This window comes from Felis catus, chromosome D4 (assembly GCF_018350175.1).
Source record: "Felis catus isolate Fca126 chromosome D4, F.catus_Fca126_mat1.0, whole genome shotgun sequence".
Taxonomy (NCBI): Eukaryota; Metazoa; Chordata; class Mammalia; order Carnivora; family Felidae; genus Felis; species Felis catus.
In genome coordinates this window covers 73803716-73817183 of record NC_058380.1, presented here as the reverse complement: position 1 = coordinate 73817183, position 13468 = coordinate 73803716, and the positions used below count along the sequence as shown (strand labels likewise).

At 47.5% G+C, this 13468-nt stretch overlaps 2 protein-coding genes across 6 annotated transcripts in view; both read right to left on the bottom strand.

The window, feature by feature from the left end:
• Window positions 1-1483, bottom strand: part of ZNF618 (zinc finger protein 618) — a 184410-nt gene extending 182927 nt beyond the window's left edge. For all 5 annotated transcript variants that reach the window (XM_023242606.2, XM_023242604.2, XM_023242616.2 and 2 more), the window contains exon 1: window positions 1299-1483. In XM_023242606.2, the coding sequence (XP_023098374.1) occupies window positions 1299-1331 (33 nt within the window). In that variant the 5' untranslated portion in view covers window positions 1332-1483. The remainder of the gene's footprint in view (window positions 1-1298) is intronic.
• Window positions 1472-1876, bottom strand: LOC111557480 (rRNA 2'-O-methyltransferase fibrillarin-like). The gene has a single exon (XM_023242311.1). The coding sequence runs from the start codon at window positions 1874-1876 to the stop codon at window positions 1472-1474; it is 405 nt and encodes a 134-aa protein (XP_023098079.1).
• Window positions 1877-13468: the final 11592 nt, after the last annotated feature.

Below are 13468 nucleotides of genomic sequence, written 5' to 3'. Positions count from 1 at the left end.
ATTATTCCATCAAAACAAAAAACAACCAAAAAAAAAAAAACAACAACAACACAAAACCCAACAAATCAGGGAAAAAAGACAGGATTTCACTAACTTTTCCAGTTTCTGTTTTTCTTTAGAACCTTGGGATTTAAATGCAGGAAAATGTAAATGCGAAATTACAAAAAAAAAAAAAAAAAAACTACAATTTTTGGGTGTGTCCAAAGCCAACATTTTAGGGTCTATTTTCTCTTTGAAATCCTTCCCCCTCGAAAACAGAAAAACTTTACATATTACCAAATGGTGAAATTAGTCTTTTCTGCCCGCTGGGCTAAACAAGTTCCAAATTACAATGAAGTACAATTTCTAATTGCTTCATAAAGCCAATTCTCCCAGTTTTCTCTAAACTCAACAATTTCCCTCCTTTCCTCATTCCAATTAGTTTTTTTCTCAAACTAAAAGGAGTTGGAAAGCCAAAATGACTTCAGTTTTAGGAGGCTTTCTCCTTTCTCCCCCTCAAAAACTGAATTCATTCAAATTCCAGCTTAATTTTCATTTACATATTATCTGGATTTGGCTTCAGAAATAAAAATTGTCTCCATGCTCCCAGAAAGATCAAAGTGAAAATTTTCACCCCAAAAAAGAAAAAAAAAGAATCCTTTCCCCCTCCGCTGCCTTAGAGTGCAAACTTTTGAAAAAATAAGAAATAAAAAATATTTCTTTTCAATTTTAATTTCTTTTTTTTTTATTTACAAAATAGTATCCTCTAGGTGGCGTCGTTTTAATGGGAAAAAACTACCGTTTGAAGAAAAATTAGAAAAAAAAATTGAGAAAGGGAAATATGGCCTAAAAAAAAAAGACTGTTGCAAAGATGGGGTGCCAGAGGGGAAAGACCTCCCGGGGGGGGTCATCAGGGACCCCGAACGCAGAGGGGGTCAGGGGGAAATTGCAAATTTGGGGGGGAGGGGGGAGAGCTGGAAGGGGTTGCATTTTTGCAAAATGTGAATTGTCCAAACTGAAATGGCTGCTCTGTTCTCTCGCCGCTTTGTTTTCTGGGCTCCGGTCCGAGCCCGGGGCTGGAGGGGGCGCTGGGTGGGGGCCCGAAGAGACCCCCGCGTCACCCCCAGCCTCCTCACGCCCCGCGGCGTCCGGGGGGGGCCTCCCCAGACCCCGACCCCCCGGTTTGCGCCCACAAAAAGCCCGCAAACGTGCCCAGGCACTTTGCATTTTGCAAATCTTGCAATGAAGTGGCGCAGCGCCCCGGGCCCCGGCCCCCCGGGGTCCCCCGCGCGGTGCATGCCCCCGGCCCCCCGTCGTACCTGCGGAGCCGCCGCGCCGCCCGGCTGGTTCATGGGTCCGTGCGGGAGGAGGCGGCCCCGGCGCGTCCTGCTCCTCCCGGGCCGGGCTGCTGGTGCGCGCACAATGCCGCCGCCGCCGCCGCCGCCGCTGCCGCCGCCGCCGCCGCCGCCGCTCCCTCCTCCGCCCGCCCCGCTCAGGCCGGGGGGGCGGGGGCGCTGGGGGCGCGCGGGGGGGGGCGCCCGGCCCGAGCCCCCACCCCCGACCCGCACCGGCCGCCGCCGCCGCCGCCGCAACCGAGCCGCCCCTCGCGGGGCCGCCGCCGCCCCCCGCCGCCCTGCCCGCCCCCGGGCCGGCCTCGCCGCGCGGCCCGCGAGCTCCGGGCCTCGGCCTCGGCCTCCGCGCCGCCGGCCTCCGCGCCGTACACAAAGCCGGCCGGCCCCCGGGCGCGCCGCTCCGGCCCGCCCGCCAGCCTCCCGGCCGCGGCGCCGCCGCCCCCCAAACTTTCCCGCGCCGCGCCCTGCCCTCCCCGCGCCCCCCGCGTCCGCCCCCCGGCGCCCCTCTGCCCGCCCCCGGCTCGCCAGCCCCTCGCAAAGGTCATGTTCGCGGTTGAAAAAAAGTTTGGGGAGCCGCCTCTTGACGGAACACAAGGGGTTAATGGGAACTCTTCTGCTCCCCCCACCCACCCCCCAAAAATCAGATTGATTTTTTAAATAAAGTTTGAAGAGCTGGCCTTATGGAAGAATCGCGAGGCTCGGCGGGGATGCTCTTCTTGCCCCTGCCTGCCCCCCCCCCCCTCCAAAACCCTCTAATGTCATTTAAAAATACAAGTTTGAAGAACTGGCCCTGGGTCAGACAAGAGAGGTTAAGGGGACTCTTTCTAGCCCCCCAATCAGATGGATTTTAAAAATAAATATTTGAGGAGCTGCTTTTATGTGAAATGCGGGATGAAGAGAATTATTTCTGTCTACCTTTGTCAACATCTTTTTAAAGAACAGATTTATTTTAAAAATAAAAGTTTGAGGGAACTGGCCCTGGGTGAGACACTAGGGTTAAAGGTTAAGGGGGGCTAGCCCCCCTCCCATATACCCTACTCAAGTTGATTTTAAGAAGAAAAATTGGAGAAACTCTATATGAAGTCGATGGTGAACAAGAATGTTTCTGTTCAACACTCTAAAATACCAGATTTTTTTTTTTTTTAATTTGAGGAACTGCCTCCTTATGACTTGGGAAGGTCTAAAGGGGATTTTTTTTCTCACCCTCCCCCCCAAAAAATCTGATTTTTTTTTTCATTAAAAGTATGAAGGACCTAGCCCATAACAAGACAAGGATTACTGGATCCACCCTGCATCTTCCACAGATGATTGATTTTTTACAATAAAAATTGAAGATTTTACATATATGAGATAAGAGAAATCTTTCTTTATGCCTCTTAAGAGAAAAATACGTAAGGATACTTTTTAAAACATACAAGCACTGGAAATTAAGAGTAAACAGGTGTCTTTTCTCTGTCCCTACCTTAAAAGATCAAAAAAGTTTTTCTAATGTTTAAAGACTTGAATCGATGGGAGATAGGAGGAGTTACAGAATTTTTTTTCCCTGCACCCCCAAAGCTATTATTTTTTGAATGTCAGGAAACTAAGGAACTTTATAGGAAGACGATTTCTCTCCCTGAAGAAGGAAAATATGGAAATGTAACCCTACAGAGGAGGCAGAGAATTAAGAGACGCAACCCTTCCCCAGACCAAATACACAGATGAAGTTAAAAGGGATCTTCCAACCGTCCTCTCCTCCATGAAAAGTTGGAGTCATTAAAAATAAAAAGTGGCCATTTCCCTCCCAGCCAGCCTGGCAAGTATTTTCCTGGCAGAGATTTGCCATCCTCTGCCAAGGCTGCTGTAGGGCAGACACTGAGGGGGGCAGGGCAGCCTGTGAAGTTTGGCAGAACTGGGCTCCCATGAGCCCTGGACATATGTGATGGCCAGGCAGCCCCCTGCCCGCCTGCCCCTCATTCGCCATGTGGTTGAGGCCTTGCTACCCAGACAGATGCTCCAGGTTTGATGTGTCTCTGGCTCCATCCCCGTGTGAAGATCTCTGGGCACCTGCCTCAACCCTAAGCTGCCTCCTCTGCCTAGCAGAACCAGGCCAAACTTTAGACCCTGGAGTAGAAAGGAATGGGACAAAGAACGTGAAGTGTCAGTCACCACGGCTCAAAGCTGTAGGGTGCCAAAGGAAAAAACAAATTCTGCCCTCTCAATCAGGAAAACATGATGCAGAAGCATTCACTGAGCACCTACTATGTGCCAGTCATGTTGCGCCTAATAAGGCAGACACACCATCGGGAAGAGGATGGCTTGCAGCTGGTCTTCTCAAACTCAGACAAGCAAATCACCTGGAGGGCCTGTTGAAACAGATATATTGAGCCCCACTCAAGTTTCTGATTCAGTCAGTCGGGAGTAGGAACCAAGAATTTGCATTTCTAACAAGTTCCTAGGGGATGCCGATGCTGTTGGTCTAAGGACCGCACTTTTGAAACTCTGGCAAAGTGGTGACAACAGAGAAATGCACAGGTGCAGGAGAGAGAAGGGCTCAAACCAGCCAGGCTGAGGCAGAGGGATGGAGGGGGTCAGCAAAGATTCCAGGAGAAATTAACATCCTGCTGGAAGGGTGGGTAGAAGCATCCTTCCTCTCCGGATCTTAATCAGATGGCATTGTCTCTTTAGGTCAAGGATTCTTAAATCCTTGGATAGCTTTGGGGATCCGTAACTAAGCAATTTTATGTATTAAGCACATTTATGTCTTTATGTGCTTTGGGGGGGACAAAATCTCTGTTCTTCACCAATTTCTCAAAAGGGTCAGTGACCCCAACCTTGAATGATCTGCAAACCTAGAATGATTTCCAGGTAGAAATGCCTGGAAAATCCTCATGGGTCTTTCTCAGCCTTCTCCTTCTGGAATCAGCGCAAGCCCTTTCTGCTTCTCTACTACCCCCAGACCACAGGAACTGGGCTTCCTCTCCCATTAGCACATCCAGACAGAGAGCCCATAGTGCACTGAACACCACCTAGAGAGGCATATCCTCAACTGGGGTACCAGGTCTGGAGGGGCTGCCCCTTCTTCACTCTGTCTCTGCTGGGCCATGAAGGGTATGCTAAGAACGCGAAGATTGAGCCTGATGCCTTCCTGACAAAACCCAGTTTCTAAATGAACACACAGTTTTCCCAACCCTTAGTGGAAACTACATGGTCACCAAGAGCTCTGATTTATCCTTGCTCTGAAGGTTAATTAAGGGTAGACTCACCACAAGCAGTGATGGAACAGGTGCCATGATATCACAGAGAAGGAATGGCATGAACATTGGTCATAGCTGCTGAAAAACACATACATTAGTTGGCAACAGTCCAGTGGGATCTCCAAAGGCTTACCCATCCTTAAGTCCGTCATTCAATTAAAATCATGTGTTCCTCAATTTCTGAACACTTCTGACCCCATCCATGCCCAGCCCACTTCCTCCAGAATCAGCATTGCCACACCAACACCTATACAGCATAATTATTCAAAGCCCAGGCTGTGGAGTCAACTGCCTGAATTCTGAGCCAGGCTCTGGCCCTCACATGCTACATGATCTTGAGCAGACAACTCAGCCTCTCCTGGCCTCCAATCCCCCATCCTTCAAATGGTGTTGACAACAGTACCTGCCTCATGGGGGCGCTCTGAGGATGAAATGAGATGAGACATGTAAAGTCTTTAGGAAGTGCCTGGTGTAAAGACAGCACCCCATACGCTTCTGACATTGGAATCACACAGACATGCTTCCCACTTGTGCCACCAACCAGCTCTGTGGTCCTGGGCTCGTGGCTTCATCTCTAAATCTCAGTTTCCGGCTCTATAAAATGGGGGTCCCCAAACTTAAACCAGTCTTATCAACACTCTTTTAGTTGTAACCAGAAGTCATGAAATAATGCTAAACTTAACAAGGGGGTGGGGGGATTATCTTATTAAGTTAGGAGATAGATCATGGTACCCAAGGGCAGGAAATGAAATAAAGCCCAAAAAGGATTGGAGCCAGGAATTAACTCAAAAGTCATCAGGGACTGGGCTTGCTTTCTCCCTCACTCTGGGCCACAGATCTCTCATCCCTAATTCTTTCTCTCTGTCTCTCTCTCTCCCTCCCCTCCTCCCCACCTCTCTCCAGGTGGGTACTTGTGGCTTCTCGGAGCCCACAGTCAACTAGGTGCCAATAGGTGCTGACTGGTATCTCTGTGCTCCAGCCCAAATTCTCAGGGCAGAGAATGCGATTGGCTCAGACACGACCAGGAACCAAGCATCTATGCCCAAAAGGAGCAGGCTCACATAATGCCCATAAACTTCTGGGACCCATCCCTGAGGGAAGAGCGTGTGGAGGGTGGGCCGACCCCTCGAATGTTGATCTTCTCAGAGGGCTGTGAGGATTTGCTGAGATCAGGAGTGTAACGGTGCCCAGCTCAGGGCCCAACAGGCAGAGACACTCAGAAGGTACGCTTCCTCCTGCTGGAGTCTGGAGACACTTGGGAAAACCAGGGGTTGAGGATAGTGAGATTTTGTCAGGTGTCAAGTTTTTGTTATGAGCAGCTGAGGGGAACAAGGAAACAGGAATTTTCCCAGACATGACCTTTGGGTCCCAAACAGAACCTGATGCTTGACTAAAATTTTGTGGATAGATTTTGGTGGAAAAGATGATTTTAGAGTGAAACAGTAGGTTCTCAAGTGCGTAGAACAGAAGAAAGGGAGGGACTTCACGAAATGGTGTCCTCTTCCCCAAAGCCTAAACAATGCAGGAAGTGCTCTTTTGTAACAGCCCAGCCAGGGAGACCAGGGAGACCCGGGCTCCCTGAGTCTCTACTCTACTCAGTGGGAGAGAACCACACAATCCAGTCGTATAAAATCTCTTAGCAATGTATCAAACAAGACGGTAGCCTTATCTTACTTGAACTGCTACTTCTCTGGAATGGGCAAGGAAGGTACAATCAGCCCCATTTTATTTTCCTAAATTTTATTTATTTTTTAAGTATGCTTCATGCTCAGCTTGGAGCCCATTGCAGGGCTTGAATTCAAGACCCTGAGATCAAGATCTGAGCTGAGATCAAGAGTCGGACACTTGGGGCACCTGGGTGGCTCAGTCGGTTAAGTGTCCAACTTTGGCTCAGGTCATGATATCATGGTTTGTGAGTTTGAACCCCACATCGGGCTCTGTGTTGACAGCTCAGAGCCTGGAGCTTGCTTCGGATTCTGTGTCTCCCTCTCTCTCTGCTCTCCCCCACTTGCCCTCTGTGTGTTTGTCTCTCTCTCTCAAAAATAAATAAACACTAAAAAAAAAAAAACCAACAACAACAACAAAAACAGATACTGTGCTCGCTTCGGCAGCACATATACTAAAAACAGTCAGATACTTAACCAACTGAGCCACCCAGGGCCCCACCCCCATTTTAAAGATGAGAAATTTGAGTCTCAAGTCCTTGGCCAAATCAGCCAGTGGCAACCCGGTCCGATTCTCATGCAGTGCTCTCCCCATTGTGTTCCGCTGCCCTCTTTGGAAGTTTCTGGTGAATGGGATCAAAATCAACGGATTCTTTAAGTCATCTTGCCTCGGCTCTGGAATTTTCCTCTCTTCCTTCCTTTCATACCTCTCTCACCCGTCCCTCAAGTTGAGAAGCTGTGGCAACCATCTGCTTTCTCAAGAGAGGTCCTTGCAAACCATGGTGAAGCCTCCGGAGAGGTGGGTATTTGAGGCCTTGGCAATCCCCCAGGGTGGTGAGTCCAGGAGGGAAAGTCAGAGAGAAGGAGGACCCGGGACAGGAGACCAGTGAATCAAAAGAAAGAGAGATCATGCTGATGGCTCAGACCAAGAATCAGAATCGGGGCCAAATAGGAGTGTTCCGACCCCGGATTCAATACCAAATGTTTATTATGTATCTACCATGTCCCGGCATGTTTCATACACCTGTTCCACGGAGCCTGCCCTTCCACAAAGCCTAGAGGTAGTCTAGCATCCTAGGGAAGATGTCGCCTCATCCCTGCAGTCAGACCTGTAGGAATCCCTGCCCTACGCTCACCAGATTGTGACCTTCGCCACCATAAAAGCTTCAGTTTCTTCATCTGCAAAATGGGTAAAATAGGGTACCTCACATGGAGGGTTATTTAAAGGATTAACTCACGTTATGCACTAACCGCATGGTCGTTTTCTTGTTACTCGTCCCAGCCCATTTCCACTCTAACATATATAAGGAAATGCAGGCACGAGGCGGGAGGGAGGGCAGAGTCACCCTACGGGAGCTTATTGGTTATCCAGCCGAGAAGAGAACAAATTCCGTTTTGGAGGCAGCTGTCCCAAGGCCAGCAGGCTATGGCCCCGAATATGGTATCAATCCTGATTCCAGTTTGCTGGATCTCAGAACGGAGAAAGACCCAGCCGGAGGGAAGGAAGGGGGAGGAATGAAGACGGCAGAAGGCGGTTCATCTTGTTTTCTCCTAATGCCAGTTGGGGCCCCCCAAAGGAGGCTTTAATCTGTCCTTTCTGCCATTAGGGGATTAGCAGACAGTGACAGGCTCTGGACTCAGATCACAGCGGGCTCAAATCCCAGCTCAGTTCCTTTCCAGCCGTGTGAGCCTTGGTGCCTCACACGACTATCTCTGAGCCTCCGTTTCCCTTTCTGGCAAATGGGAGTAACAAGAGATACACACACGCTTTCTATGAAGCTTAGGAGAAAACAATGAATGCCGGCACGCGGTAGGTGTCCTAGATGTTAGTGGTGATGACTCATCACGACAAGACCTCAATGGCTTGGATCTGCACAAATGTCCAGTGGGTGGGACGAGTCTGAAGCGACAGCTCAGCCACGACACCATTCAGTTCTGCTCCTCAGCTCCGTTAACAGACGAGGAGAGTGAGGCACGGAAGGTAAGTGGAAAGTACTTTTACCAGTAAGTGGACAAACGGACGTGATGTACCTCCTGATGTGAGACACCGGGAAGAACCAACAGTGCTTCCATCGAATTCCTGCCAAAAATGCATAACCCAAACCTAATCATGAGGAAACGTCGGACAAACCCAGATCAAGGGACATTCTGCAGAACAACTGGCCTGTGTTTTTCAATAATGTCCATGTTCTGAAAGACAAAGAAAGGCTGAGAGACTGTTTCAAATTAAGGGAGCCTACAGAAATATGACAACTAAATGCAAAGAGTGATCTGGAATTGGACCCCAGGGCAGAGTGAAAAACGTTGCTACAAAGGACATTGTGGGGACAACTGGTGAAATCTGACTATGGTAGGATATTAGATAGTAATATTTGTGTTAAATTTCTGGGTTGGTAAATGTTCTATGGTTGCATAAGAGGATGTTCTTGCCCTTGGGAAGTACACAGTTTTGTTGTAAGGGACATGATGTCCACAACTCTCATGGTTCAAGAAAACAAATTTTATATCTATGTATCTTTGTATCTATCATCTATCTACCTTACTATCTATACCTACATAAAAGTATGTCATATACCTATGAGATAAAGCACTAACATAGGACCACATATTCACAATTAGTGAATCTGGGTAAAGACAATGTAAGAGTTCTTTGTACAATTCTTGCAACTATTCCATATAACTTTGAAGCTATTTCAAAATAAAAAACTAAGAAAAGTCATACAGTGGGGCACCTGAGTGGCTCAGTCGGTTGAGCGTCCGACTTCGTCTCCGGTCATGATCTCACGGTTTGTGGGTTCGAGGCTGCATCGGGCTCTCTGCTATCAGCTCAGAGACTGCTTCGGATCCTCGGTCTCCCTATCTCTCTGCCCCTCCCCCACTCGCGCTCTCTCTCAAAAATAAACATTTTAAAAAAAAAGAAAGAAAGAAAAGTCATATATCTGAAATGTATGAAAAAGCCAGAAGCCTACACCGAAATTACTTTCACCAGAACGAACTCTTTTTTCATTGTATATTTGACAACAAAATTTCGCTCATTGATCACTGGTTTGTCCACATCAAAATCTGCCGATTACTTTTTTTCTAACAACGTGAGTTTTCTTTTGTGACCATTATTCGTACAGGTCCAATTTTCCCAGGCAAATTTTGTGACCTAAATTTTGTCAGCCAGACTTAGGATCTTCCATCAGTTGTTAGTCAATAGCAACTTTTACCACGTGCAGCATCAATCTTGGTCAGTTTTTTTCCCGTTGCTTATTTCTACTAAGTGAAAATTTTTCCAACGTTTGCGATTTTCAGTGTTATCGAAAAGATTTAATTCTGCAAACAGCTTTTTTTCCTCCGAATATTAGTTTTACTCTGTGTGGTTTAGTGGGATTCTCAACCTTGGCTAGGCATCTGATCACCTGCGGGGCTCGTGAACAAGACAGGTTTCCCAGCCTCTAACTCCAGCAACCCCAAGATTCTGAATCAATAGGTCTGGGATGGGACCCAGATATCTCTATTTTTAACTGGCCCCCACCTCCCACGTTTTTAGCAGTCAGTGGCCCATCGCTTTATCGCGGGGCCCCGCTTACCTTGTGTTATCGGTAGTCCAATAATTAAACTCTCTGGGCCTGGCTAACCTCATTTCATAATCCCATTACCCTAACTTGACTGTGAGGCTCTTGAGGAGAGGGAACAGGCTCACGGTTTCTGAATGGCCCGCCTAGCCCATTACTTGTCAGGTTAGGCAGCAAAAACATTAACTGAATTATTGGCCTCAACCCAAACCTTGAATATCAGCAACAAGAAAAGGAACTTCTTTTTCTTACTGTAGTAAATGTATATAACATAAAATTTACCATTTCAACCATTTTTAAGTGTGCAGTTCAGTGACATTAAGTGCATTCTCATTGTTGTGTAACCATCACTCACCGCTGTTCATCTCCAGAATTTCTCATCTTCCCAAACTGCAATTCGGTACCCGTTAGACACTCTCTCCCCACCCCTTGGCTTTCCCCCAGCCGCAGATGAACCATCACTCAACTTTAGGTCTCTGTAACTTCACAATTCTAGTTACTGCATATAAGTGGCATCACACTGTATTTGTCCTTTTGTGTCTGACTTATGTAGCAGGTGTCAGAACTGCATTTCTTTTTCAGGCTGGATAATATTCCATTGTATGGATGTACCATTCTCATTTATCTGTTCACAGTTTAGTGGACATTTGGGTGGCTTCTACCTTTGCGCTGTTGTGAATAATGCTGTTATGAACGTGGGTATATCATATATCTGTTCAAGTCCTTGCTTTCCTGTCTTCTGGATGTACATCCAGAAGAGAAATCATTATATTGCCACTCTACATTAATTTTTTGAGGAACCATCATAATAGTTTCTACAGCAGCTAACAAGAAACATTTTTAAAGCTGCTTTATTAAAGGTAGAACAATGATTAATCCTTTCTGATGTTTATTCCAAGTCTATTGAGAAACAAAACCCATATATCTAAGCTTTAGCAACTGCAAAGGATCATGGGATGCTACATTTCCCCTTTCGTTCTGTGGTAGACTGATTCCAGGAAAAGCCTTAACTCTGCACACCTCTCTGCGCGTATCCCTCTCTGTCATGTGACTTTGCAGTTCGTCTCACCCAAAACCTGAGGTCTATTTTCTGATCCCTTGAGTCTGGATCTGATTACGTGACTTGCTCTGGCCAGTGGGATGTTAGCAGATTTCATGTACGTGGGGGCCTGAAAAGTGTTTAAGAACTGAGTTTGCATTTGTTCTTACACTTTTGCCTTCCCCATGAGAATATGCCCAAGGTAGCCTGCTGGAAGAACAGGAGAGAACGGTCACCCCATCTGACCACCGAGATGTATGAGTTCCAAGCCTACCACTAGCCACCGCCACCTCCCAGAATGTGAGAGAGCTCAGAGGAGATTAGCAGAGTCATCCAGAGTGAACCCCCATCAGCCCACAGACTCATGAGCTCAACAGATGCATATGGTTTTATATCATGGAGTTTTGGGGCATTTTGTTACACGGCAGTATTGTGGCAACAGGTAACTGATACATCTCCCCTCCTCCTCTGTCAACCTGCTGCAGGTTCTGCATCATCAAAGGGTGATGAAATGACTGCGTTCCCTGACTTCACAGAACTAACATGAGAGGTAAATGCCAGAACTGGAAGGTCTAGCATCTGACAGTTACAATCTAAAGGCCGATTTCTCTTCCCTCTTGAAGATTACCCTCCTCTAGTTTATTGGGAAAGAGAGCCATAGAGAGCATCTCTTCTCCATTGCCCCTCATTCTAGTGATGGGATCTCAATGTTCCTTGGAGAACAAGATTTCTGCCCTGCTTAATCTATGTATTCTGGGTAGAGTCGCTCTATTCAGCCCTGAGTACCATCAACAAATGACCCAGGCCTGGCCAATCGATGTATGCCATCCCCTTGGCCCCGCATTGATTCGGGGATGGTCACATGGTAGGCCAAGCCAATGAGATTCAGTCGCAAGAATGTCAAAGCAAAGTTTCCTTTCCCACTGAGATTACTGAGAGGGTATAGGTTAAGTCTAGAGGAACTGACGAATAGCATGCGGAAAAAGCTTGCCTAAATATAGCTAACACAGAGAAAAGCAAAATCCAGAGATGGGAAAAAAACAGAGCCTGATGACACAGTTACAACCCCTAGATCCAGCCATGCCTGAAGCTGTCTTCCTTTGAATTTTTGGTTACATGAGTCAATAATATTCTTGTTTTGTTTAGTTAATTTGAGAATGGACTCTGTCCCTTGTCACTGAAAAAAAAAAAAAAAAAAAAGATTTTTCTTGCATTTCTCCTGGATCACCTCCCTGACTTCATTGATCCCGATCACCATGGGCTCCTCCACGGTGCTCTTAGCCCCACTGCTGTGAAGAGCCACTGGGCTTATCACTGCTAGTCACCACCTGAGACTCCAGGAAAAGTCTACCCAGTAGAGTGATATTTCTTCCAAACAGGCTCCAGGAGCAGGGAGAATTAAGGCAGGTCTGGGCTGACCTGGCATCCTCCTTTGCCCTGAACAGCTCTGATTTATGCCTGTTGTCCCAGCATGATTACTAATAGCACTCCCTTGCTGTTGATAGTGTCATCGTTTGGATAATAAATTATAGGGTTCCCTTTAGCAGGTCACACTTCTTTTTTATTGTGTCGTGCCTTTATTCTCCACTGCCCCCCACATAAAGCTGAACAGTAGTTTCAGACTTTACCAAAAGCTTGAAATCATAGCACAGGAGGTGTGGCAGAATCCAAAGATGGCTACAATATCTGCCATCCCAGTGCTCTTCTACAATGTGACCTCGCCTCTCCCCTTCACGAGCTGCAATCTAATTCTCCTCCCGTTGGATTTGGGCTTATGACTGCTTCATCTAGTAGATCACGGTACAAGCGATGTTGAGTCGCTGCTTAGACTGAAGCACAGAAGACAGGGTAGCTTCCGTCTTCTTCATGAGGTCGCTTCTACTTGGAGCCCTGAGCCATCATGTAAGTAGTCCAGCTTCCCTGGGACTGCCACGTTGCGAAGAAACTAAGCCACACTGAGAGGCCATGCATAGCCACTCTAGTAGGCGGCCTGGTAGACAGACTCGAAGATGGCACCCACCTCTTGGTGTTCGCACCCTTGCATAATCCTTCCCCCTGGAGTAAGGGCGAGACTTGCTTCTAATCAGAATACCGATTAGGGGTTGGGCTCCAGAAATGGCTTTGTTACAGAAGACTGTAGCTTCTGTCTGTCTGGAGGACTCTCCACGTTGCTGGCTTCGATGAGGCACGTTGCCGTGTTAGGGAATTTCATGTGGCAAAAAACTGAGGACAGCCTTCAGCCAACAGCCTTCAGCCAACAGCCACTTAGGAACCTTAGCCCTCAGTCCAACAACCCAGAAAGAATGGAGTCCTGCCAACAGCCTTGCGAGTGAACTTGGAAGTGGATCCTTCCCCAGTTGAGCCTTCACTGAGACGCCAGCCCTCGCTCGCAGCCTCACGAGAGACGCAAAAGCAAATCCCTGACCCACAACAATTATGAGATGATAAATGCATGTTGAGAATTGCCTCCCCGTGCGGCAAGGTTTTAATTCCAGTAATTTGAAGTGGAAATCCTTCCCAGCTTCTTAAACAGCGGATAGCATCATTCCTGCCTCCTCTCCTGAAATCTCACATCAAGCACTGCCCCAAGCCTAGTAAGAGCAACTAACTGAGCCGAACATATATTTGCACAATAGAG